Source organism: Filicampus tigris, chromosome 15 (genome assembly GCF_054856515.1).
Source record: "Filicampus tigris isolate MCC_2025a chromosome 15, RoL_Ftig_1.0, whole genome shotgun sequence".
In the NCBI taxonomy this organism is placed as follows: domain Eukaryota; kingdom Metazoa; phylum Chordata; class Actinopteri; order Syngnathiformes; family Syngnathidae; genus Filicampus; species Filicampus tigris.
In genome coordinates, this window is record NC_141231.1 from 9,339,482 (window position 1) to 9,366,500 (window position 27,019).

A 27,019-nucleotide genomic window follows, 5' to 3' on the forward strand; every position below is an offset into this window, starting at 1 on the left:
CATGTCTCTTAATCGTTTTCTGTGAAATGATTTTCAAAGATGTGCTGTAGTTGATTATCACAGGAAGATTGAAGATCTGTACAAAGGCGTTCAAGCATAAATTGTAGAATCTAATTGGCTCTACAGCTTGTGGAAGTAAGTCATCAAAGTCCCCAACTCGTCCACTTAAACACCTTTTATCCTCACACCAACAAAAACAGCTTTACCTGTATTTTGAAGTGAAATGTCAGGGTCTTTGGAAAGTAAATGTTTTTCCATCTAGCTCGATCTGCTCTCAGTGACCATGGTGCTATTAAGAAAAATACTCGTGCACCGCAGGAAGTACTGTTTCCACATCAGTGTTTGTTTTTCCTTGATGGAGTAGAGGAAGTTCAAAGAAACAGAGAAATCACTTTTGTTTGAGCAAAAACCAGGAGGTAAACAAACATCCATGGGTGTTTTCCCAAGTATGTGTTTTCTTTGGAATTTCACATAAACCTGTGGTTTGAACATTAAGTGGGGAAAAAAGAGGCAAGAGGGGTAAAGAAGATATATGCATATATGCATATATATATATATATATATATATATATATATATATATATATATTTTTTTTTTTAATATTTTGTCTTTTTATTCCTCCACATTCCTTTTCCAATTTGCCTCTTCCTTCCTTGTTTCCTACCTCTTCAGCTCCTTAACTCTCATCCCTGCCGCCAGCCTATGGCCTGGACAAACAGGAAACTCTTAGTGTTATCAGCAAACTCTCTGTGTGTCTAAATGAGTGTCTGGCTAAAAACAGTGAGGGGAAGAGGGACTGGTGTCCACACCCTGTTGCATTTACCAAGTCAACTGAAAGAGAAAGAGTTTGAGACGGCGCTCACCTAGAGTTGTCCCGACTCCACTGAAAGTTACAAAGGAAGTGAGGACTATTCTATTTCCCAGTACACACAGAGGAACAATGACGTTACCGGTTTACAGTATCATTGCAGGATTAGTGACCCTTGACGCACTGCCGGGGCAAGGCAAAATGGGGAGAGACCTTACTGTGCCGTGCAACATGTGGAAAATCATACATACACAATACTAAATGAATCCCAAGAGGTAAATTAAGAGTGAGTAAATACTGTTGATCTTGTTTCAAACACGATCACGCAGTATTAAACATGCTTGTTTTGTCGAGAGCTAATTTATTTGCAAAGTTAGCCAAGTTATTTGCTACATTACAAGACTACTCTCTCTGAATTGTAACGAGTCGCACGACTACAAGTACTATTTTTGAGTCACTTTCAACAAAAGTGCAAAATTGTCAAGTATAACATTAATACATCCATGTCCCACAAGACAACCATTCAAAACTGCAATGTTCCTGATATAATATTACCAAAATAATGAGTAATGCCCTACACCACGGCATGACAGTAAAAAGCGATAGTTACTGTAACTAAATGATTACTCCCATGTATAACTGATTTAGTAGGTAGATATCCTTCCTCTAAAGGTATTTGCGGAAAAGGCCCATGACATTTCTGTTATAGTGTTTGTGTTTGGTCTTTTAAAGTTTGAATGCGACCATCTACACTGAAGTAGCACATTTTGCCTGCATTTGGCCACTTTGTTCACTTTTGTCAGGGGCTGAGTCACGCTCTCTGCGAGCACATGATTATTTCATCGGCCTCCCCACCGTGACGCTACATGGGCCTGAAAGTGGAGCAGCGCATTCCGCTCCACTTCAACCTGTCCATGACAATGTCGTCTAATGCCATCGGTGTCATGCTGCTTTATGGTGACAGCCTTTCACTTTCGTTTAGCCTATTAACCACCAAGCGGCAGCTAGGCTGTGGATGATTGTTTTTCTCCCAAATACCATTCTCGGGAATGGTGCAAAATTCTATTGTCTTTTTCTCTGCGAAGATACCAGTTTGAACTTTTGTCAACAGTATTATCTTTCTAAAATGTTGTAACGCGCTGCACAACAAGCCCAACTTGGGTCAGCCACACATCGTTTACTGTTAATCAGCAACAAATGTGTGATCTTTCACACAATCTTATTTACTTGCTGAACTTTGGCATCATGCGAAATTCCTATCAATATCTCAAAGCACTGACTAACAGTGCGCGACTGTCCATCACTTTGCAGCTGTCATCTATGTTGTAAGCAACCGAGAGATGTCTAGTTTGCAATACAGCTGCACTAGATGCCTTTGATAACACCTCTCTCAGACTGGTAATAGACCTTATGTGCATTTTGTCCATAATTAAAAGTCGACTGAACACATTTCAATTCCTAACAGTCCTAGCAGAGGGACTACTAATATTTGGATTCCACCCCCACCACCAACTGGAGGTAAATTCAAAGAATGAAAACGAACTTAATGAATATGTGAACTTCTGACAAACAGACAAAAGTAAACAAAGCGCCTCAGTTGTTGTAAGACAGGTTTTAAAACACTTGATTAATGACAGCAGCCACAGTAATTAGCAGTGCAGTGTAAATGTTTTTATTTGATCAGGAAGCATCTGGTAGTCTTTAGCCTGTAGACACGTTCAGAGGTTCACATAAGGTGAACACTTAAAGAGATTTACTGGCAATTGTAGTAATGTTTTTGCATACCTCTTTTTACAAGCTTTGGCATTTTCTGGTGTCTACAGTGTATGTGGCGAGAAATTAAATGATATGATGATACACAGCACAACCTTTGTCCTTTTTACTTTTCTGTTTAATATCCTCCAGCAAAATGTCACAGTGGCATCAACACTACCTACACAGGTCTTGGATATATGTATTGTGTACATCCATTTCTACTATGGCGCTTGTCCTCACTCGGGTTGCGACTTTGGGACTGGCTGACTGACTGACTTTGGGAAAGAGGTGGAGTAAACCCTGGACTGGTAGCCACTCGCCAGCCAATTGAACAAGCAGCACATGCACAGAAACAATCATTCATGCCAATAGACAATTTTGAGTTTCTTATGAACCTAACCTGGAACGGATTGTGTTTGACTTTTAAGTTTGCAGTGTAATGCATTGTAATAGATCACGGCACACTTGGTCAAACACCTGGCGGCCATATATCTCCTTAACATGACCCTTGCCTGTGTCCTAATATACAGTCTGTTATTTTTACTCATTCAAATAGCTCATCTCACATTTCCTTGGAAATAGTCTCTCACCTCGTCAGTGCTTTCAAGTGTGGTGTCTTAGCAACTACCGGAGATAAACGATCAACTTTCCCGAACAGAGGGTGGACAATGTCCAAGTCAGCATTTCTTCCATTTTTTTCAATTCATTACACTGGCTCATGTCAACTCTGTGGTCTGTACTGCAGCAGCGCCTAGTTGTCATTCTATCTCTTTCAATGACAGCCGAGGGCTTTACTGCCAATTTTCCACCCGCTGTGTAAAATGTATCATACTGATTACGTTTGGGGCTTTGCCACAGAGGCTATTTTCACCATCTATCTCTATATTGGCATACTGTGCTGGCATACACAGGCCCCACTTTGTGCAGCACGACAATTTATGGAGTCAAAGAGTTCGCAATGCTATTATGGTGCAGGTCAGTAGGCTATCAGGTCAGTTGTACTGTATTGTCCGTTGTACAGTTGTCTGCATGGAGTTGCTATATATTCGGACTGCGTGTAATCACTTACTAGTCACTTATGCTCGCTGAAATTTGCAGGTTTTCCGCAACTTTGTTTCATACTTTGTATTGCAGGATTCTCTCAGTATGACCTCAGGTTTTTGGTGTTCAGATACCTGTCTTTGTAGCCTGCCAGCAAAAGGAACGTGTGCCCGTTTGTGTACACATCTGTTTATGTGCATGAGAACAATTTTTTTTCTTTTTTTCTTTAAGCCAAAGAAACATTCTCGGCCTTGGAGAAACATGACTCACATTAAGTATTGGCGCAAGGATGACAGTTTCAACAGTTTATGTGTAAACAGCTGACCAAATTGGGGCTCTACGTGTTATGAACGTGGTACAGCGCAACCTCTGAGGTTGAACACTATGTTTTGTTCGATGACTGGAATCTTAGTATTTAAAATATTTCCCACAGAATATGCTGGATATTGAAATAAAGTTGGCCATCATAAAAACTTTTTTAAATACAAAAAAAATTCTTAACTGCCAAGTATAAAAAGTTGAACATTGGTTGTGAACAACTTTAAAATATATTGTGTACTAGTCACGCTTTGTTGAGGAGTGACAGATTACAGGGGCCTTTGGTTTACGACGGGATTCCATTCCTTGGGAAGCGACGTAATCCGAACGCAACATATAGTATCATTAACCTATGCTAATACAGTCGTAAAGTCAAAATTGCAGTAAGTGCTCGAATGAAAAAAACGTCTAGGCCATAAATATGAGACATTCAAATAAAAAATAGTAAGCATGGTCGTTTCAATTGGTGGTTCTATGGATATGACATGAATACCCCCTCACTATATATTATCGCCAGTACGCTACTATGGTGGCATCGCAAGAACACAAAAAAGCCAAAGAAAAAGCAAAAACGTGCTCTTGTAACTTAATGCATTATGGCTTTAGAGGCAAATTTTCCTCCAAATCTTACTATCTTCTGGGTTTTACTTTACCCGTCATAGTTTTGTAGTAGCACGGTAGATTTGTTAGAACATTGATTTTGATGACTGGCTAAGTCACTTTCACTTGTGCCTCCATAGGTCAACGAGTGGAACAAAAATGACGAGCGGTTGCTTGCTGCAGTGGAGCACAACGAGGCGGAGAAGGTGGCGTCGCTTGTCGCCAAGAAAGGCGCCAGCGCTGTGAAGCTAGACGGTGAAGGCAAATCAGCGTAAGTAAAAAGATCCTAAATTACACTTTAAAGAATAAGTCAACCCCGAAATTTTCTTTGCAATGTATTATTCCATGCAGCCCCACAAGTCTAAACACAGCATTCTGATTGATGTTGTGTTTGTGGAATGAGAGTCAAGTAGTCAAATCCACCCGTTTATGTCCATCTCAGTGGGCGGCCATTTTGTCACTTGCCGTCAACTGAAAATGACATCACAGTTGCTCACGGCTCAGGTAATGACCAATTACGGCTCATCTTGCTAACCTTACATGACCAAATTCAGAAAACAGGTGAGCCGTGATTGGTTGTTACCTGAGCAACTGTGATGTCATTTTCCGTCGAGAGCAAGTGGCAAAATGGTGGACAAAAAAGGGTGGATTTGGCTGCTTACCTCATATTCCCCAAACACAAAATTAATCAGAATGCCATGTTTCAACTAGTGGGCCTGCATTGAACATATTCTGGTAAATATTTTTTGGGGTTGATTACTTCTTGAACCCATTACGCCCGGGAGCGCATAACTGCGTTTCTACCACTAGAGCTGGGAGCGCTGTTGCGTCTTTCTACCTTTCAAACCGGGGGAGTGGATATGACACTGTCCTTTTTTAATCCAATTCTCCGTCACTTAGCCAATTTAATGCATCAGAATATACACGTGACGGTGTCGCGAGACCGCGGAGGATGTCGTTTTTTGTCAGATTTTTTCTAGCCGTTGGTAGGCTAATGGCAGACGCCGTCGATCGCTGGGAGCTCTGATTAAAGTAAGTAACGGCAGTGATATATAGATGACGTGCACGACCAGTGGAACCAGTCGAACGTGATATGATATGGTTTGCGGACATTTACGATATTGATATCTTTGTAAGAGAATAGAGGATGGTAATTACCCCTCGATTTTTTTCAAATTAAAATAGTGCTCCTCTTGCACTGACAGGTTATTTTTACATCTTCGATTGAAACAGTAAATAATAAATTCTGCCTGTGTGAAAGCCACATGTCTAAGCTCTTTAATTCTTTTGGAATTATGTTTCTGTCTGCTACAGGGGCTGGGATATTACAGGTAATCATTTTGTAAGGGTTGAATTTCTGGAAGAACTTCAGGTTTTCAAGGGTAATTCCAAAGGCGATCTTAGGTTTTGGGAAGCTATTGAGAAAGGCGCTTTAGGCCTTAATCGGTTAAGGTAGCGCCAAGTGCCCATTCCGATTTAATGCCCGTGGGCCATAACCCATTTTTTGCCATATAGATTTTAAGTGACACAAACATCTGATGTGACTGTGTTTACAGTTACTCAACACATGTTTTTCTTTGTAAGATAAGGCTTCCATCTTGCCACCCTACCCCAAATCCAGACATGAAGAAAATGGGAGATTGTTGTCACGTGTACTAAGCAGCCAGTACCTGCCTGAAATCTCTGCAGCGCCTTCAATGCACCGTGAAACATTCAGTGTAAATCCACCCTAAAAAAAATAATGAATGCGTCAAAAAGTGGGTCTAATAATAAAATGTTTGTTTTGTTAGCCTTGTCGGTTTGACATTTTAAAAAGTAGCCGGCTTGTTAATGTTCGACCTCTTTCTTTTTCCCTTGCAACTCAACACCCGCTGACCTGCACGTGTGAGCAGGCAGTAACGTCACAAAGCAGGGAGAAGCTGCCGATACCTGAGCGTGCTGGCGAAACAAATGCGCCACACATTTAGTTCACATCATTGACCTTTTCTCTCTCACACACACACACACAAAACACATGCTTGCAGATACTCACAACCTTTGTTCATCATAAAGAATGTGGCAGTCCAGTCTTTGAAAGCCAGCGGCACAAAGGGCGAGTCCATGGCATCTCCATGGTGATAAAAAGCTGATCGAAAGGCATGTGGGCATAGCTGTGGTATGTGTGTGTGTCTTAAAGAGAATCTGCATGTGTGTAATTTGCTCATTGGGCTGGAAACAATTTCAGTTGATTGCCTTCTGAACTCAAACACACATCCACCATTAACACCAAGGGCATTTTTTCTAACAAAGGTGTTGATTGTGTTTCCCTTCATCACTACCATTGATCTTTAAAGAGGAAGTTAACCCCAACATGTTCTTGACAATAATATGTTCTATGCGCTTCCACTAGTCTAAACACAGCATTAATATTGCGTTCGTGGCGTATGAGTTAAGCAGCAAAATCCACCCGTTTTTGTCCATCTCAATTTTGCCATTTTGCCACTTTCTGTCGACTGAAAATGACATCACGGTTGCTCAGGGCTCAGGTAACGACCAATCACGCCTCACCTGTTTTCTGAAGCTGAGCCATGACTGGTTGTTACCAGAGAAACTGATGTCATTTTCAGTCAACAAAGTGGGAAAATGGCCGGCCCCCATGATGTGTTTAGACAAGTGGGGATACATAGACATAGTAAAGAACATTTTGGGGTCGACTTCCACATTAAGGAAGTTGAAGAGCCATTTTCTGTATTTGTCGAGACCTCCACTAAGTATGTACGTGTGTAGGCTAGAGGTACAGTATCGTTTCCCTGTTGTTTACAGTAGTTTTCAGGGTTTATTAGTTAGCAGTGGTGCAATACATTATTTTTATGTCTGTGCCCTACTTAATTAAGTCTTGAGCCCCAAGTTGGGCCCGGCCTACTTTTTTTTTTCCCCCCAACACATTACACCATAGGCATGACATTCAAAAATTGAAAAAGAAAAAAAAAATGTTTCTGATTTGTTTCTCTGTTATAAAGTTAAACAAATACTAAAGGACAATGTACTGTAAAAAGTCAAACCCGCCTGTAATTCATATATTGCGTTGAGGGACCGATAATCGATTATCAGGATAATATTCTGTCAAATATCGTAATCTACCTCAAAAATATCCATTTCGGTTGTAACCTAGTCCCAAGTGTTCTCCTTAAACCAGGAAGCAGTCTGCTAAATAGCAAATGGACAAGCACAAATTTGACACTCCACGATTTCAAGAATTTATTTTCTCTTGGGTCACAATGGAAACATTCCCTGCTTCCCCAGAATGCCAATGAGGGAGTCCTGCCCGTCTATGCCTCACATCTTACATCATTCCCCATGAATGAGAAAGTAGCCTGCGAACTAACAAACTGACAAGCACAAATGCTCTGTGAAATGGACAAACAGTGTAACTTGGTGGAGGTTTGTACTGTACTGCGTGCCATTGTAGTTGCATTTTCAGTGATCATCTTTCTGTTTCTTTTCTGTTCAGTCTTCACGTAGCAGCATCACGCGGTCACACCGACTGCCTAGCTGTCCTCCTCTCACACGGCGCTGACCCGACGGTGGCTGATGCTGCAGGTTTGTGTTGTGCACACAGTTGGGCACAAAATAGTGGCAATAGCTAAACTTGCTTGCCAGCTGACATTTACATGGGCCAAGAAGACCAATGTAGTGAAACCATATGAAATTCTAGTTCACATCTACATAAACTACTAAATGTTTCGATGATAGAATAGTGGTAATTACAAAGGAGGATTAAGGATCCACTGGGAAAAAAAGTGGTAAAAACAGCGGTGCCTTGACTTACGAGTTTTTCCGAAATGCGATCTGTCACTCAGCGGATTTTTTTTGCTTTGACTTGCGAGCAAAACTTCGAGATACGAATGCTAGATGGTGGCAGTTAGCTTAAAGGGGGAAGTCAAAGTGAATTGGGAATCGTAAATCAAATCGGGCCCCTGTGAATTGAATCTGGAACTCCAAATCCATACCGAGGCCTACTGATGAATGACTAATAAAATAAAAAAAAATCTGACCTTTTTGGAGAAAATTTAAAATATTTTCAGAATTATGACTATTGTAATCTTAGTAAAAGGAATGTATTTGGAGAAGAAGGAAAGTTTTTTAAAAAATGCAGTATTTTGACTTTCATGTGGAAGTATTTCTCTATTTATATTTGCTTTTACTTTAACTTGTAATTAACTTTTGCAGTGCATAAACTTACTGTTTGATTGATCACTAGGTTTAAATCCGTTACACCTGGCAGCCAAGAACAATCACACTGAGTGTTGCAAAAGGCTTATTCAGGTAACTTCCAATATTTGAAGACACTTTTTTTTTCTTTCTTTTTTTTTATATTAGGTATTCGGGGAACTAACTCGCCCCTGGCTTTTGAGAAAATGAGCTTTTCCCTTCACAAACCAACTCATAGATAACCTATTTCCCTTCCAGAGCAAATGTCCTGTTGATGCAGTTGACGGCTCAGGAAGGAGCGCTTTGCATCACGCTGGTAAGTGTTCCAACATGTATAAAGTTCATTTTATTGAGGATGAATTTTTGGACCACGGTATGGGAAACTATCTTTTTGTAAGCCCTCATCTCATATAGCCAAAATCATACAACCATTCTTAGAATTAAGTGATTAAATGGAAATGAACTGCAATTCATTGAACGCAAAGGTTGTGCCGTAGTAGTAAAATTATGAATGAAATGAATGATCAAAAATGACTCATCTTGTAGTATTGGAAGAAAGAATGCTCTCTTAATTGGTTTGGTCTGTCTGAAGTCAGTGTAATCCACTTTTGCAATCACGGAGGAATGCTGCTTTTTGTAAAAAATGTATTCTCTGTCTTGTTTCATCCGCAGCGCTTGGTGGAAAGATCCAGACTGTCCAATTTCTGTGCGAACTAAAAAGTGCCATCAACCTAAAAGACGCCGTACGTACCTTGTCATTTTGTCCACCTATTCTACGGAAAGACAGACAGGGCTGTGCGAGGGAATAAGTCAGAAAGTAGTCACGCACTTCCACTATGCATTCTGTTTGATGTTATTTATGTTTCCGAAATAGAGTACCGGTAAGTAAAAAGTGACAGGCAATAAATCACAGGGGGGGGCCACAGCTGCACTCATAAATTGATTTAATTTGTTTTTCTGTATTTTGCGTCACTTTCGTGCATGCCTTGCATGTCTGCGTCTGTGCTAGAGAGGTCAGTGTACTGTGGGAACTGCACTCTCAAACCGCAGACATGTGGTCTCCATTTCAGTGGCTCTCCATACCTGTGGTTTGATCCGAGTGGATAGCATGATATTTGGTGAATGTGTGTGTAGGTTATTTACATTTCCAGCGCCCATCATCTGCCCGCGTGTGGCATTCTCACAACTTTAAATAAACACTCAGCAAGTTCTTGAAAGAAAAACAGGGCAATGTGCTAGGGCTTACATATGTCGGAAACAGATGGATCTGTTGACATGATGGGAAACCTAAATTCCTGCCAGAGATAATACAACTTGGTAGTATGACACCTTCGTGTTTTCAGTTGAATATAATGAAATGCGGTGAAATCCTTGCGGGACTCTTTAATTGTAGTTACATTTGCACATCATGAAGCCTCCATTAACTGTACGGAGAATGACTTAATAGTCTAACATTTCTAACTGTCATACAAGTGGGTGAAAAAAATAGGATAACGGCCAAATGAACCAATTTACGAACGTTTAAAATATGATTATTCGCTCTTTGATGATGTATGACAGAAACGTACCTTTAAAGGTAGGTAGACTTCACGTTTTGCACATTTAACAATCATTGTTGTTCAAGAGTAAAAGAAATTAAGATGGTACTTGTGTGGCAAAGATGGCAAGGAAAGTTTGTATTCCTGCTTTTAAGCCACATCATACCAAGCAGCCAGGACAGGTGGTGCATACGTTTTGTTTAAAAATGTAAAAAACTAAAATAAACGACCATAAAAGCAACTAAAAAAAAAAGCATTTTCCAACAGCTTCAAACCAATATGTAATTTTGGTGAACGTAAATAATGGTTTCTAAAATTAATAAATGCTTCTACTAGAAGCCGCAATCAGTAAATAGTTAAAAAAAAAAAAGAAGAAAAGAATGCTTTTTTTTTGTACAATAAATTCCTGTCATTATTTCACAAATGTTCACTTTTTGCTTTCTGAGCGTGCTGCTACATGTTTTTTTTACTCAGCGCATGCGTGCGGAAGCACAACAGGCTTGTAATATAAATGTTCCTTGATCGTCTTTTGCCCTCTGCAGCTGCATATGACTGTCAGCGTAATGCTTAATTGTAATCTGCTGTGGATCAAAGCTTCATGACATAACATGATACATTACACATGACCTCATTCCCCCCGTTAATACTTTTACACTACAAAGAGAGTATCAACAATGCCAGCAAGGTTAAACAAGTGCCTCTGTCCCATAAATGTCTTATAACCCATAGGTAGTGACTATAAAAGTAGAAGAATTACTGAATAAAATGTGCATATATTTAACTTGAAGTACAATACATGCATTTAATCAATGTTATTTTTCAGTTATTTCAATAAAACGTGTGTGCAACACACTCATCCCTCACTTTTATCGCGGTTCACTTATTGCGGGTTCAGTATTTCACTGATTGTTTTATTGTACAGTACGGTTACTCAATTACATGCCTATGGTGAAGTAAACATCGTTAGCTAATTGAATACAACCCACCAACTCTGGTTAAAATAAATCGCGATCCATAAAAGTTGGATTGGAGGATGGAAACAACCACAGGTGCTCTTTGAAACGAGTCATTAAACAAACGGACACAAAATACAGTAACCAGAAGCACATTAGCAGCCTACCTGGCTTAACTATCACCGCCACTAAACATCTGAATGTATGGATGGCGACCCCAAGCGGACATAAATACCTGATATGATAATGGCTGAAAATATCAAATATACTTTTGAGGAATAAAATCTCTTCCAAATCTAAAAAGTTGTTCACTGTGCTAACCCCTTAAAGGCAATACCATAAAACTAAAATCAAGTAAAGCTGCTCAACCTTTGAGGTGCCTGACAGACGTAATGGAGAGGGAACAGGAAGATGCCAAACCATATCCTATGACAATCATTTCATGATGTATGATCATCACACTTTTTCCTCTTTGCCCTCTCGTTTCTACCGTGCTATCAGAGAAAATCGGAATGCCAAAGAAAAAGCATAAGATATGTTCCCACCCCTGCACCACTTTTGGCTTTTTCACTTTAGAGATTCCACTGTACTATTGTAGGCAAGAAAAAAAACACACCCTATTTGCTCATCCTCACTTTGGCATTTGTGTGCCATGACGCATTTGCCCTTTTTTTTTCACATAGTTCCGTGACTTCTCTCACCACACAGTTACTGAACATACCATTCATGTCGAATGGTAATGTCTAACGTCCAAGTTCATGTCCTGATGTCACTCCACACGAGTTACAATACGTAGGGTTTGCATTTGAATCCAGATGGTGGTTATTTCCTTTTCTGTATCTAATGTTGGTACTGCTGTTGTTTTCCCCAAAGGACGGGCACACCCCTCTGCTCCTGGCAGCCAAACACGGCCATGCTGAAGTGTGCATCACTTTGCTGGACTGCGGCGCTGAAATCAGCACTTCTGACAACGGCGGCAGGTAGGGAGCACGACAGCAGCCAATTTGAAAACACGGACAAAAAGCAAGGTGTTTGACCACAGTGCGTAGGGGGGGTTCTCGCTTTATGGCCCCGACATATGACGTAAGACCTATAGATGGCACAAGAACGCAGCAAAGCACTTTTTTGTATTAGACAAGGCTCACTAAATGAAGCTCCTCCCCTCACTTCAAAATAGTTGGTTGGTTGGTTCCAAGATGCTACAAGATGGCTCCAAGGCAACATTTTTATATTACACTTGACTTTGGCCTGTGCACAAACGAAGTGAACGTGTGATATTTTTTTTCTGCAAACAACAGTCAATAGGTTCCCCCCAAAAATCCCTAAATAGCCCAAGCACACTTCAGGCTTTGCTGTACTGTGACTACCAACTTTTAAATGCACGTTGCAGGACGGCGTTGATGCTCGCCACAGAGTCCAATGCGGTGGCTGTCGTCGAAGTTCTGGTCCACAGAGGGGCACTCCTATCCGCGGTGGATTTGCATGGCCACGATGTCCTGCACTATGCCAAATTGTCCACCAACTGTGAGGTCAAAGCTGCACTCACTGCTGCTCTGACCAGGCATCTCCCTGGTGAGAAACCTAAAAAAAAAACACATGCACGCACATGATCAATATAAACATGAAAAATTCAAATATTCAGTTGACACACTTAAATTAGCACTTCCGTACAGTACTGTATAAGAATAATGCCTCTTGAGTGTCAATATAGTCAACACTGCCATCTGCTGGAAAGTCTAAGTAGTACTACTTTTGCATGTACCAATTAGTTGAGATATATATATTGTATGCAGTATATATTATATTATATTAATCTTTTTCTTTTTACACATTACAGATCCCAAGTCTCCCATGTGTCCTGCGGTAAGAAACTATGCATTTCAACGTTTTTACACAAATCAGTCAGAGTGAACTGTAAAGTCCCTTGATAGACCAAAAAGACGCTGGCCAACAGTGACAGACGCTTACCCCCTGAGGCGTCCGGCCGGCTGTCGGCACGTCACGCCGGAGGAATACACCGCAACGACAGACAGCGACGCTGACTGTTAAAAGTACCTTCATAAGATGTAATACCCTTCCATACCATCGGCGGCGGTAGTCACCGTTTCTCATGGTTAGAAAAATTAACCGGAAAGCTGTTGGCCGGGGGCGGATTATAAAAACTTAAAGAATGCATTCAGCTCTATTATTCGCTCACGATGAACTCCCACGCTAAGTAAACCATCATGTTCTTGACACAATATTGTGAAATACTTACATTGTCAACCCTCACTCTTGTACTTGTAAGAAGATTAAGGCAGCGGAGGCGTGCCCACTGTTTTTCCACATTTGTCACACCCCGTTGGTGATCCAAGCGCTGATTTGCTAGCTAACAGCCAATCAGAGTGACCAAATGTCACGGCAGGCGACGCCGATTCAACATGCGTAACCGCCCCCAAGACGCTTACAGACAGGTTACGACACTACGACGGTGGCCACCACACCAAACAGACGGCGCATTCAGACGCCACGACGCTTCACGACCTCCGACGTCGGTTTGGTCTATCAGGGCCTTAAGAAAGACAAAGCTATTGTTTTGCCTACGTTTCTAGATTTAATCATGTATTTCCTCATTTAGTGGAGGTGCTTATTTACTCAACAGCAGAGTCTAGTAGGTTGGGTATTTGTTTATTAGAGGGAAGGCCTTAAATCATAATGAATTTCTTCATATCGTCGCTGTCCTGTGAAAAACACGTCCATTTTTTTGTCAATTTTCTTATTTTTACATGAATGGTGTTTCCGCCTCACAGACATCGCATTAACGTGAAAATTTAAGATGTTTCCAAAATTGGACGTATGTGTTTTTCAAAGGACAGAGATGAAGTTTTTGTGGAAGACACCACTGTGCCCTATTGGTTAGGTTCAACATTAAAATCTCAGCTCTTGCTTTCCTTTGCATGTTTTCACTGCATTCTCCGGCTTACTCCCACATCCACAAAACATGCTTCTTAAGTTAACTACCGACTATAAATTGTCCATAGGTGTAAATGTGAATGTGAATCCTTGTTTGCCCTGGCTGTACACCCTGATCGGTCCAGGATGTACCCTGCCTCTTGCCCAAAAATCATTTGGGATAGACTTATAGGGAAAGTCAAGTCAAAAATGGTCTCAGCTCATGACCAAACCCAGACAACACATAAGCCGTGATGGTCGTTACCTGAGCCATTATGTAGGGGCTGTGATGTAGGGCTGGACAATTATGGAAATAATAATAATCAAGATTTTGATTGAGATTGAAACGATTATGCATTGATTTCAAAACGTAGTATTTAGTCAGCTACTAGAACTAAAAAAAAAAACCAGACTATCATGACATCATCATCACGTCCATTCACCCCTGCACGTTGAACACTTTATTCTTGAACCATCTACGGTAATCTTTTTGTGGAGCTCAGATGAGCTTGTAAATATGTTTTTTTTTTTCCCTGCCACATCCACACCTTTGTTACCTTGTATCTTTGCACAGATTCAATCCGGGAATGAGTCAAGAAATGAAGAGATAAAATAAGAAATTATTATCTCTATCATATTTATTTTATCTCGTTTTTGTTCTCTTTCTTTTCACAAGTCTTGGGACTTAGTGGCCTAACGTGTGACCTCGGGTGTCATATTTCGTGACATACCGTGACAGAAATGTGTGTTGGTATAAAAAACAAAGTCCTTCGATCTTGTGTCCTTGAATTTTGAGGGAAGGAAAATTCCTTGAATCCTACTCAACTATAAATATAACTTGAATGAAGAAAATAAAATCTGAATAAAACAATAGCAATAAAAAAAATTTAAAAAACGGCTGTTAATGCTGTGTGCGCGTTGGCCTCTTAGGGGCAGTGCGGTGCCGTGTGTGCATGGAGTACATTACTCTATTTAGCCGGAGAATTTGGAGTACAGTATTTAGAATGAGATAAGTAGTTGCAATTGAACTCTGTTAATATAACACATTTTACACAAATTGAGAAGGATTTGTCCCTTTGAGTATTGTCATGTTACCTGTGTATGTGTTTCTACACCATTTGTATGTCAATATGTATTATTTGAAGGAATATCAATCCCTAAAATGATGCTAATTTCTCATTAGCATTTGAATGGGATTTTACATTACTTAAAAATTACCACTGGCGATGTCTTTAAAATGAAACATGTATTTTCCCTAAATGTACAAAGAGTGTAATTATTTTTGTTGTGTGTTTAGTTTCATGGTAAACTCCAATTCAGATGTCATTAAACAGCTGAAACGACGCTTAGGGACGGCAGAACCACAGACGCTACATACGCGCTTGCTACGAAAGCAATATGGTGCATTCAGGTTCCTTTTACAATGTTGGGAACTTGCACACACACCACGCCGTTCTGCACATCAAACTTTTTTCTTCGATAACGTTTTAAAGATCGAGAGAAGCCAAAATCGAAATCACGATTACATTTTGATAAATCGCCTAGCCCTACTGTGATGTTATTTTCAGTTGACAACAAGTGGCCAAATGGCTGCCCCGAGCTTGATAAAAACAGGTGGATTTTGCTCCATTCATATTCCACACACACACGCAATATTAATCAGAAAACCCTGTTTACACTAGTGGGGGTGCATATAACATATTGTAAATTTGCCAAGTGCCATAGAAAATGGATGGATTTTTTTTTCTCACAAATAAATCATTAGTTTGTCTCGCATACACTAACCCACTCAAAATGTGTTATGTTCTACTGCCCACAAACGTTTTTCTCTATCCCTTTTCTTTATCTCTTAATTTATTTGAGGTGTAGTTTTTATTATTTTTTTCCACTTGGACAATGAATTGGGGCAAGGTGTCAATTATAGCAGAGACCACTATTTGAGGAAATACGATACATACAATAAAATGTCTTTATAGCCACATTTAAATGATCTCTACATCTTTCTATATTAACCGTCCTAGCTTGTGTAAACCTGTTATGATTAGAGGACACTCAGTTCTTATTATCACTGTCATTGAATCTCCTTGAACTAACCACCACTGATTCCATTTCTCCCTTCGCTCTTTGCTGACCTCTATAGTATGATCAAGTAGCTAAGCTAAGTGATGAACGGATCACAACTCCCAAAAAACGAAAAGCACCTCCACCACCTATTAGCCCACTGCAGGTAAATGCATGTCTCTGTTTGTCTGCTTGTATCAATGTCCTGCACTCTGTATTAATACACATTTGTAAACGTTGTACACAGTTGTAGCCTGGCCTGTTTTCTGTGAGTGGTTCTAAAAACCTTGGATCAGCTGTTTCCCAAAAGCAAACATCAAATAATATTTGCAGATAAAACCAACCCTAATAAAGCTTCTGGGATTTGTTGTCCATATGCAAAAATAAGTATTTATGAGAAACTTATTTTCAACGTTGTCCGCCTGCAGAGGTCTGGAACATCTTCTCCTTCAGTTTCTGGAACACCCTCATCCAACAAAAGTGACACTCCAAAACGATTTAACTACAAGGTAATGATCAAGAACACTGGAAATTAGAAGATCATACACAAATTAGTCATGACGTTATAGTTATACTACAATGTTAAAAGCACAGTTCAGTTCTACACCATTGCAAAGAGCAACCAAATAATACTGCATTTGTACTGTTACTGTATAGTGGCTCATACTCTAAAATAAACGGCATATAATATTTTCTACTTAACCCTAACCCCCCCAAAAAATATCCCAAGCTAGGGCTGAAATGAAAGAAAAAAAAAGTCCAGGAAAAATCTCACCCTCACAGCAAATTTTTCTACATGGAGTATTACTGCACTTTCAATCACTTTATTGAACAAAATAAGAAAATAGATGAATCATTAATAAAATAAATAAATCATTGGACAAATGGTAACAAAACAAATTTCAGATTCAACCAAAACCAGGGACTCATATGTAAAAAAAAAAAAAAAAAATAGAACAACATTTATTACAAATTATTTTTGCTGATTCCCAAGCTATGGCTCACGGACCCCAATACGAGAACCCCAGCCTTACTTACAGTATATTTTTAAACTGATACCTCTGACATGATCAAAAGTGAGCATCACTATCTTTGTAAAGGTACACCTACGAAACGTCTGTATGACAGCATTAGATCATTTTAAATGAGAATTAAAATGTACCCAATGACATCTTACATTATACAGCGTAATTATGAAGCAGAACACAAAAGCAAAATGTCAATGCACAAAGAGGTCCCACCTCTACTCCCTCTTATCCTCTCCCAATCTCCACTCCCACTCCACCTTTTCTCGCACCCCCGCTACTCCCTCCCCCTTGTTCTCATGTGGAAGGATGATGAAGTCCGAGAGGACTTTGAGAGGCTGCGCAACAACCAGAGAACGATGTTGCTGGAGACAATGGACGACTCGACAAACGCAGACGAACTGGATCCCAAGGTAATTCAAACATTGCATTAGCCCTTTAGAGAACACAATTAGACAAACGTGGGGATACCGAGTGACATCATATCATTACCTTGAAAAGTAGAGCATTAGTCAAAACAGTGACAGAATATACAGTAGTATGAGTTATGTGAAAGCATATTCATCAAAATGTTTTCACATTGCAGGTATTACACATGAAAACGTTTTTCTATAGATGTGTTTTTCAGCACATTACTTTTCAACGTGTTTGCAAAGTTTAGATCGTACGCGGATATTGAGAGAGTAGTGCCACGAGACATCTGTTTCGAGCTCAACTTGTTCACCTTCAGCATTCTTGCGGAGGTCTAACCAACGCTTGCATGTCAGGACCTGTTTTGTTGTTGGCTGACTTGCGAGTGGTCCTGAGCTCATGCTTCTCAAGTGTCTTCAGCCGCTAATGTATATGATGCGTTGTATGCACCGACAGGTTGAATCCGGTGTTACTCCATCGGCCGCTCTTGTTTCAGCCCTTCAAGCAAAGATTACGGCTCTCACTCTGGAAAACCAGCAACTGGCCAGCAATTTTAAGGTAAGAGGCCCTGAACACAATAAAGGACTCATGCTGCTTTTTCACTGTACTGTACCAACTAGTCAGCTCAACATGCCTTCGGTGGCTGATTTTACAATAAGACCCCCCCCTCCCCCTGCCTATTTGTGGGCGGCTACTCACAACTTCACCAATTTGCGTTTTGTTTTTTTCACCTCACCACCACAATTCAAAGCACCAAAGCCACCTATTCACGTTTTTTTTGCGCTTTCTGTAATGCTCTTAGGATACCACAAGATGGCACCAAAGCCTTGGCAAATAGCAAAGTAGTAGATAGTGTGAATGAAGAATGTTGGAGTGATAAATCTTAACACAGACTAACGTCTTTGTATGTAGAGTAAAAGCTAAGTTTAGCCTGGGTTGTTAGTGGAGGTTACGGCGAGTTTTAACCACGTACTTTGTACACACGCTCACTTCTGGTGTGGTTTTTTTGTAAATTAAATAACCTGTAAGACCATTATTTGATGGGTAATGTTAGATGAGTTTGAAATGATATTACAAGGTATAGTAAGCCGTTTCATCATTTGGAAATAGTACATTGTTTTGCCATTAAAAATAGGAAACAAGTAGCATGTATAGCCATGCCATATCATGCACTGGGAAAAGGGCATTTTATGTTTTTTTTTAATTCCCAGTGTTGTTTATGTTGAGCCTCTGATTCCTGTTTGCAGAAACATCCATCACTCCAAGCAAACGAGGACCTGAAAGAAACCAGCCGTCCCGACAGCATGACCTCTAACTCCTCCTTCCATTCCACACGGGATGACTTGGAGCTAGCCGCAGCTGTACCTTCCACCGCCCACGCACCGCGGGAGGACGGAATCGAGGAGGAAGGGATAAGGGGGAGCCAAGAGGAGACGCGACTGTTAAGACAGGCGCTCGAGAGTGTCCAGGTGAAGCTGCTGGAAACCAGAAAAGAGAACCGCGCGCTACAGGCTCTGATGAAACACGAGAGGAGCCGAGAAATGGGCGAGGAGGGAAGTGCGAGGGCAACAGCTAAAGAAGAAGAGTTGATCGAGAGTCTGGCGGAGCTGCAGGCAAAGCTCACAGACACCCAGGAGAGATACCATCAAGCCGTGGAGGAGGTGGAGAAGTTGACAGCGCAGATGGGAGGCGACTTGGCCAATCAGCGGCGAGCGTCCGCGCTCGAACAGGAAGTAAAGCAGCTGAAGGCGCAGCTCGTCCAGACGGGCTGCGAGCACGAGAACGCGGCTCAAAGATCGAGACAGCTGGAGGAGGCGCTGAGGAGGACTGAGGAAGAGAAACGGAGCGCTGAGGAGAAAGAGGCCAGGACGGCAAAGATGGAGGAGATGTATAAGGAGGCACAGGAGGAGATTAGGATGCTCCAGGTATGCAGATTTTTTGCACCAGTAGTCATCCATCCATCCATTTTTGAAACCGCTCAACCTCACGAGCCGGCTTTGGGGCGAGAGGCAGGATACGCTCCGGACTGGTCGCCAGCAAATCCCAGCCAAAAATGCTGGGTTGTTTTCGTAACACACTTGCTGGGTAGCTGTGTGTAACAAAATGAATATTTTTAACCACAGCTATACTGATAACCTTTTCTTGCTAGCTTTAACTCATCAGTATGGGTAATTTTACCCCTTGTTGGATGAAAATCTTGACCCAACACATTAGGTCAAATCCTCATCCCAATGCGCCGGATATAAATAACGCAACATTGGCTCAGTCCCTTTTGGACCCAGCGCTGGGTTACTGCTTTCACCCAATTTGGGTTACTTTTTACCCAGCAGTTTTAAGAGCGCAGGTTGGGTCATCCAGTTAAGACAAATAAACACCTCAAACAGATGTGTTCCCTTTTCCAGCAGAAAAGGAGTCACCGAAATAAACCCCGTTCATAGGCATCATTTTACACAGGGACATTAAATACACTCCCGACCAAAATATTGTACTTCCTCAAATATTGTCCCCTACTCTAATAGACACAGTGCCTCAAGTAATTCTCCATTTAAAAAAACAAGTACCTCTCTCCAAACAGAAACCTATCGCCCGTCAACTGCTGGACTCAGTTGCTAACCAAAACAGTAGCACCCACCGAGGCAGGTTTTCCAATGAAGCGTTTTCCAAACAAGACAATGGTCTAACGTTACCCGGAGATACAGCATGTGAAACACTTCATTCACGCTAGCCAGGTGGACCTAGTTGTGTACCGCTAGTTGCTGCCAAGCGTTTAAATCCATGCCAGCATGACATCAAGAGCAACGATGCAACATTACCCTGTTAAAAAAAAAAACTGTTGAAAATAAATTGGCTCAAATAAGTAGCTTATTCATGCCCAACCCTAACTGTCTATTAATCCAGTCTATCATTGCCGTTCATTAGGAGGCTCTCAGGGGCACAGTTCCTGTGGAGGCTGCAGCCAAAGATTTTGAGGAAATGAAGTCCCAGCTCAACGAGGTCATCTGCGGACTACAGCGCCGCCTCCTGGAGTTGTCGCACTCCTACAGCGAAACCCGGGCCCAGCTCGGCGCCACGCAGAGGCAGCTGGCCGAGAGCGGCCGGCCGCCGTCGCCGCCCTCAGAGGAGCTGCAGCAGGAGATGCAGAACCGGCTGGAGGAGATGCAGACGCTGCTCGCCGACACGGAGAAGAAGTACTCGGCAGCTCTGGAGGAGATCTCGCAGCTGCGGCAGGAGGCGGAGGTTCAGGCGCAGAGCTCTGTGGCGCTCGCCGACCACGCTCAAGTGATGTCGTCGTTAGGAAACGCCATCAAAGAGTTGGAAAGCCAGTCGGAAGAATTGAAAGAGCAGCTCCGCCAAAAGACCTTGCAACTGGACGCTTTCCAGAACAGGTAAGCGAGGGAGTGATTGACACTTTTTTTGAAACTCATCTTACGTCACCCTTAAAAATAAATTGCTTGCAGTTTGATTCGATTTTGCAAAGGGAAAAAAAAAGTGTAATCAGAAATGCATGTGTACATGCACATACAGCAAAGAATCTCAGTAACTTCCACTAACAACACAGGCTAAACTTAGCCCCTCCCTATATAGAAAGACCTTAGTCTCTCAGTTGAGATGCATCACATCAACATACTTCCTTGGCACAAATCACTACTTTCCTATTTGCTATCTTGTGGCATATTAGAACATTATAGAAAGGACAATTTCCATTTCCTGGTCTATGGTAACTGATCACAGGTGCCCTTCTGTGGTGGCATCATAAAAAAAGTGGGAAAACTCCTTAGAAAAAGCAAAATAGTTGGCGAATTAATCATTTAGAACAGGGGTGCCCAGACATTTTGGTCAGAGGTTCACTTTCCTCCCAACCGACAGACTCCAGAACAAATGACACTATGATTTTTCAGTTGCAATGTGCAATATTTTTTTTCTTCTGTAATCCTGCTCACTTGAAGATTTACACAATGTAATATCTCTCCAACGTGCAATACTTGAATTTTTTTACACTCTTTTTTAATGGTCTTTGTTTTCAAATTGTTCTTATGCACATTGCCTACCCACTTTTCCCCCTTCAGTATATAGCTTTCACTATTTATTATATTTGTTATCTTTTAAATTCTTTGTCTAAGTGGAGGCAGACTAGCAAAGTAAGAATGTCATTGTGTGAACTCACCTGTCCTCCAGTCTGGAGGTGGGAGACGAGGTAAACAAACAAATAAGCTACACATGACAATTATATTGAGACCTGGAGAATTAGGATTGCGGGCTGCGTTAATGTTACTTTTAGTACATGCCGTGGGCCGCAAAAAAAAAAAAAAAAATGGACAGCGGGCCGCAAATGGCCCACGGGCCGTAGTTTGTACTAATTTAGAAGCGCACAACAAACATGATGGTTTTAAATCCAAGTTTGATGTGAGAGAGATATCTTTCTGGAAAATGTTGATCAAACTCAAATTTCTACGTCAGTAGGAGTATTCCACTCTGTGTGTAACCATGTGGTTATTCACCTCAAGGCTGGCGCTGGAGAAAGACACCACCTCGGACGATTCAATCTCCGGCGAGGAACACGCTAAAATGCGAGAGCAGCTGGAGGGCGAGGTGAACCACCTGACGCAGCTCCTCCAGGAGGCCCTCAGAAAGCAAGACGACATGGCTCTGGAGGCGGCTGATGCCTGGCAGAAGGTGAGTGGCGGACGGAACCAAGCCTCAAACTGTTGCCACAAAGTTGGAAGCAAGTAATGATCCAAAGGGAAGTTTCTGTGAGGGAATTGCCCAGGTTGGCATATTCACCCTGCGGGTTTATCACTAACGGCTATTTTATTCCAACCAAAAGGCACGGGACAATCGAGCAGAGCGGGAGGCCATCCAGGAGGTTCTGACGTCAAGGGAGAAAGAGAACCAGAGCCTGACTTCCAGGTTGGCCGAGTCCCAGGACGCTGTGTGTCAGCTCAAGCAGCTGGTGGAGAATCACGTGGCCTCCGAGAGGGAGAAGAACAAGCGGGTCAGTCACTTTGAACCTGTCAGACAAGGCATGTCGTGGAGCTAATGCAGACGCATTCGTCCCTCCCAGATAGATGACCTGTCCCGGGAAGTGGCCAAGCTAAAGGACGCCTTAAACAGCCTATCACAACTCTCGTACAGCTCAGGGTCACCCTCCAAGAGACAGCAGCAGAACCAGCAGCTGGAGACCATGCAGCAGCAAGTCAAACAATTGCAGTACCAACTAGCCGTAAGATTTAGTCCACCTTTACTTTCATGTTGAATTGCAACATTTGCATTCCTTCACACTTCGTCCTCTCACATCTCAGGAGTCCAAGAAGCAACACAATGAGATTGTGTCAGTCTACAGGATGCATCTTCTTTATGCTGTTCAGGTACTAAGTTTTCCCAAGTGTTTGTCGTTTGTTCAATCATAAATCACACAATAGTGATTGTCAGCCCTATTGCTTCGAGCTGGCGTCTCACTGAGCGGCGAATGCTTGCGAACATAGTGAATTTGGGGTTTTGTCAGTTTGTAAAAGGTTGCAAAGGTGCTCACAGACAGTTCAAGTGTGAACATCTTCAATCCTGACAAAAAAAAAAATTCAGTACTTTTGCAAGCATTCGCTGCTTGGTGAGATAACAGCTTTACTAACACTGGCAAACACATTTAAAAAAAAAAAATGATCAGAGATGCAAATAAATTGTCTAGATTTTTTTTTTTTTATACTCATTCTAAATCTGCCCATATATTTTTCTCTAGCACTACAAGTTTTCATCATAATAATAAGAGATGTGATATAGTAATATATGTGTTTATCAACAGGTGGAATTCTTTAATCAAAAACATCACAGCTATGAATTACAACGCATGGCAAAATCTGTATTGCACAAGGTTTTATAGGTCAAGTGTAAAAACAAAAAGGAAAATATGTACGTCAAAAACCTGATGTGCTAAAAAATAAAAAGACTTTTTTTTTTTTTTAATATAAAATCGGCATCAAAAATACATTAATGGGCACAAAGCCATCTCTGATTCGAATTAGCTGTTGACCAGTATCATTTCTTCCAGGATCACTGTGTGCCCATCATAAAACCTGCACTTACTGTAATACTACAACCAACATTTTAATGTAATTAACTGTAACGTATGATACCTAACTTTTAAAGTATAACTAATTGAACCACCGCTATTACTGAAATGGCATCAAATAAGGGCGTAGGTAACTGGGGCCTAACCCAGCTGAATTTAGTGGAGAAACAGGGCAGTTTGGCGGGGGGAAAAAAAAACACTGAACACGCCGTACACCACAGAATGATTGGTCAGAATAATCTTTTAGAAATTGAATTACTAGACCTTTGCTGACTTCAATCGCAAAGGATGGAAAAATGATCAAATTTGGCCTGTTTGCATATGCCTGTACACTGCTTTAGCTGATAGTTTGTCTTTTGCATTGCACTTCAGGGTCAGATGGATGAGGACGTGCAGAAAGCCTTGAAGCAAATCTTGATGATGTGCAAGGTGCCAAGTCAAACCAAGGAGGCCTGCTGAGACACACTGAGCACGCTCCAAAGCCAACAAACCCAAAACAAACACACTGAAGTCAACTGCTGCTGCTGCCAATGTCCCGCGAGGCTGCAACACGGCGTGCCTCTGAATTTACATGGTCTACTTGCAAAGTCACAACTCGCAGATTATGGCGAACCCTGAAACCCAGCATTCATTGACATCAATCAACAACCCAACTTCCTGTGCAAACACAAAGTCTATTTTAGATGTCACATTGCTGCAAGAAAGCAGCAACTCTGATACACTTCTGTTACATTGTACGTAAAAATATAAAAGCCTTATTGGTGCTGCCATTTATAGCGTCTATTTTTACAATACAACCACGTTATTTGTAACTCGTTGTCCAAATGTGTAAACTTTCCCTGGTACAATCTAAATTATTTTTGTCCTGATAGCCATGCATGAGATTGTGGCCACATTTGCATGATAATGTTTGTAACTTTACTACACTAAAAATGTTTTTGTCCAAGTTACTGTACTCTAATGAGGAGACTCTTGTTTGAATGTGTTTTTTTTTTGGTCCTCCATTGTAACAATGCACTATTTGGTCTACTGACATGTTAACTTGTATTTTTATTCACGTCCTCCATTAAATTGTAAAAGTTTGAATTAGGAGATAACCTGTTAGGGTCGTGTGCCTGCACTTATTGAATTAGACCATTTATTGTGGCTCTGACGTGTTTGCATCCCAATCCAAATGAGTCGTTAAATGCCATATTAGAGTTATTAAAGGTCCCAGCTCCATTTCATCATGTTTAGTGTTTGCAGCACTTTTATATGGTGTATCTCCTAAAAAGTTTACTCCTCGACCATCTTTTGCCTTAGTACGGTGCCAATAGCCATATGACTTCATTAGTTGACTTTTTCTGGAGTTTTTGACTGTTTGGAAAAAAAAAATAAAAGAAACAAATCTGCCTGATTTCATGATCATTTCTCATGTCTTGCACAAAAGAATGTTCGCAACACTCCTGACAAACATATCTTGGGGCCTGACAAGATTTGTTTTCTGTTTTGCATGTTTTGTTTCATAAAATGTCATATCATCCAACTGGGGCTCTGAAACATTTTGTATATGTCAGGGAATAAAGTAAAGTGAACCCAGGTTTGTTTGTTGTGTATTGATTTGTGTCCCCTCATTAATAAACGTAACACTAAAATATCATAGTTAATTTTTCACAATTCACATAGTAATTACAATAACAGGCAATTAATGCGCTACATTATCATCACTGTCAGTCGGACACCTCTTTGTCCAAATTTGGTCAATTTATTTTTCACAAATATGAAACGGGGGTTTGGGGGATCCTGAAACCGATGGTTTAATGTGAGCATTCCACTCGACCTACACAGTATGTGAGGGTCGAAAGTTTTTCTAGACTTTTGGTTTCCTAATTTAGTATGAATTAGAGGGAGTTGATATAAATAAATGTGGGGGTCGAAAGTGTCCTAGTGCAATGATTCAAGTTTGTTAATAAACTTTACATGTTAGCGGCACATGAAGTCAGTTTCTGCCATTATATAACAATCACGAGAAATAGTAAGCTTACTGTTACCTGCGTTTTATAGTAATGACCTAGAAGTGTTTTTTTTCATACAAAGAGAAAGTGTCATCATTACTTTACTCCTATGTTAGCGTAAACCTGTGACGGACTGATTTATGTGTGAGTTAAATCATGGACATGTACTGTATTTCTAAAAAAATAATGCACTGCGTTAACTATTTTCATATACTGTTTCAAGTCGGCAGTGCAGAAAATGCATAATTGATTACGATTCAGTAACTGGTAAGGTAACAAAACCAGACTTTTAGGGTTATTGTTTAGCCCCCCAAAAATGGGTCAAATGAATAACCCGCAAAACAACCCAACAACCCATTTGTATAAAATGACCCCATTTATTAATTTACATTACATTACATTAATTAATTTAGTAATTTGACCCTCCCTTTTTGACCCAATGATTATTTTTGTTTGTTTTGTGTGGGAGGAAAAGCGGAGAACATGCAAACTCCATAAGAAGGCTAAAAAGATCAGAAGACCGAACCTCTTTCTCCGGGTACTCCAGTTTACCACCCGCACCTATAATGACAACAAATATCCATCCATTATCGATACTGCTTATCCTCACAAGGGTCGCGGGGCGTGCTGGAGCCTATCCCAGCTGTCTTCGGGCAGTAAGCGGGGGACACCCTGAATTGGTTGGTATAGAAATGTCTCGGGAAAATTTGATGGGAAAGCCCAGCTAGTCCATGCATCATCGGCCACTAGATGGCAACATTTACTAAACCTTTAATATTTGCCTGGCAGCACGGTATGGGTCGTACGTGGTGAGCTTTTCTGGCTCATAGTTTGAGAGTAATTCATTGTTCGTATCTCGGCTCTATGCTCCACTGTGGAGTTCGCATTTTCGTGATTGTGCCACTGTGCGGGCATTCTGGCTTCCTCCCACATTCCAAAAGCATGTATGTTAGGTTCACTGAAAACTCAATCCAGCAACCCTTGTGAGGACATACAGACAATAGGTGGTTGAATACTTGTGACAAATTGACAAAAGTCGTTTCTCAAGTGAAGGTCAACAGATTGAATCAATGTAGTGACGTCCTGAAAAGGAACTGAATGTGCACCTCTGTGTGCTTCAAGAAGCATACTGAAAGGTACACTGATGAACTCAGTCTGTTATTGGGGAAATAAACTGTTTGAGTTAGTCATTCAGTTTTCCCATGTCATCGCTCTTAAGTTGCGATGAATTCTCTGCCACATCAACTCAGGATCATTTATCTTCTCTTCTGTTTCCTCTAACAAGTGGCACAAAACCACTTGGTTTCCTGTCCTGGCTACTGCCCGCTG

General features: G+C 41.1%; 2 protein-coding genes across 5 annotated transcripts in view; one reads left to right on the forward strand and one right to left on the reverse strand.

Moving 5' to 3' along the window:
- rai14 (retinoic acid induced 14) overlaps positions 1–25,275 on the forward strand; it is a 44,164-nt gene extending 18,889 nt beyond the window's left edge. The window contains exons 4-22 of one of the 2 annotated variants that reach the window (XM_086052729.1): positions 4,663–4,793; positions 8,013–8,101; positions 8,763–8,827; positions 8,972–9,029; positions 9,386–9,456; positions 12,078–12,184; positions 12,595–12,776; positions 13,042–13,067; positions 16,276–16,362; positions 16,625–16,705; positions 17,530–17,634; positions 18,089–18,190; positions 18,880–19,557; positions 20,552–21,018; positions 22,138–22,306; positions 22,458–22,625; positions 22,695–22,853; positions 22,933–22,998; positions 24,069–25,275. In XM_086052729.1, coding sequence (XP_085908855.1) covers positions 4,663–4,793; positions 8,013–8,101; positions 8,763–8,827; positions 8,972–9,029; positions 9,386–9,456; positions 12,078–12,184; positions 12,595–12,776; positions 13,042–13,067; positions 16,276–16,362; positions 16,625–16,705; positions 17,530–17,634; positions 18,089–18,190; positions 18,880–19,557; positions 20,552–21,018; positions 22,138–22,306; positions 22,458–22,625; positions 22,695–22,853; positions 22,933–22,998; positions 24,069–24,155 — 2,898 coding nt within the window. In that variant the 3' untranslated portion in view covers positions 24,156–25,275. The remainder of the gene's footprint in view (positions 1–4,662; positions 4,794–8,012; positions 8,102–8,762; positions 8,828–8,971; positions 9,030–9,385; positions 9,457–12,077; positions 12,185–12,594; positions 12,777–13,041; positions 13,068–16,275; positions 16,363–16,624; positions 16,706–17,529; positions 17,635–18,088; positions 18,191–18,879; positions 19,558–20,551; positions 21,019–22,137; positions 22,307–22,457; positions 22,626–22,694; positions 22,854–22,932; positions 22,999–24,068) is intronic. The other variant, XM_086052730.1, reaches the window with a different exon arrangement.
- Positions 1–27,019, reverse strand: part of scarb2c (scavenger receptor class B, member 2c) — a 106,297-nt gene that overhangs the window by 32,742 nt on the left and 46,536 nt on the right. For all 3 annotated transcript variants that reach the window (XM_086052733.1, XM_086052732.1, XM_086052734.1), the window contains exon 3: positions 12,576–12,785. The gene's annotated coding sequence lies outside the window, so the exon portion shown is untranslated. The remainder of the gene's footprint in view (positions 1–12,575; positions 12,786–27,019) is intronic.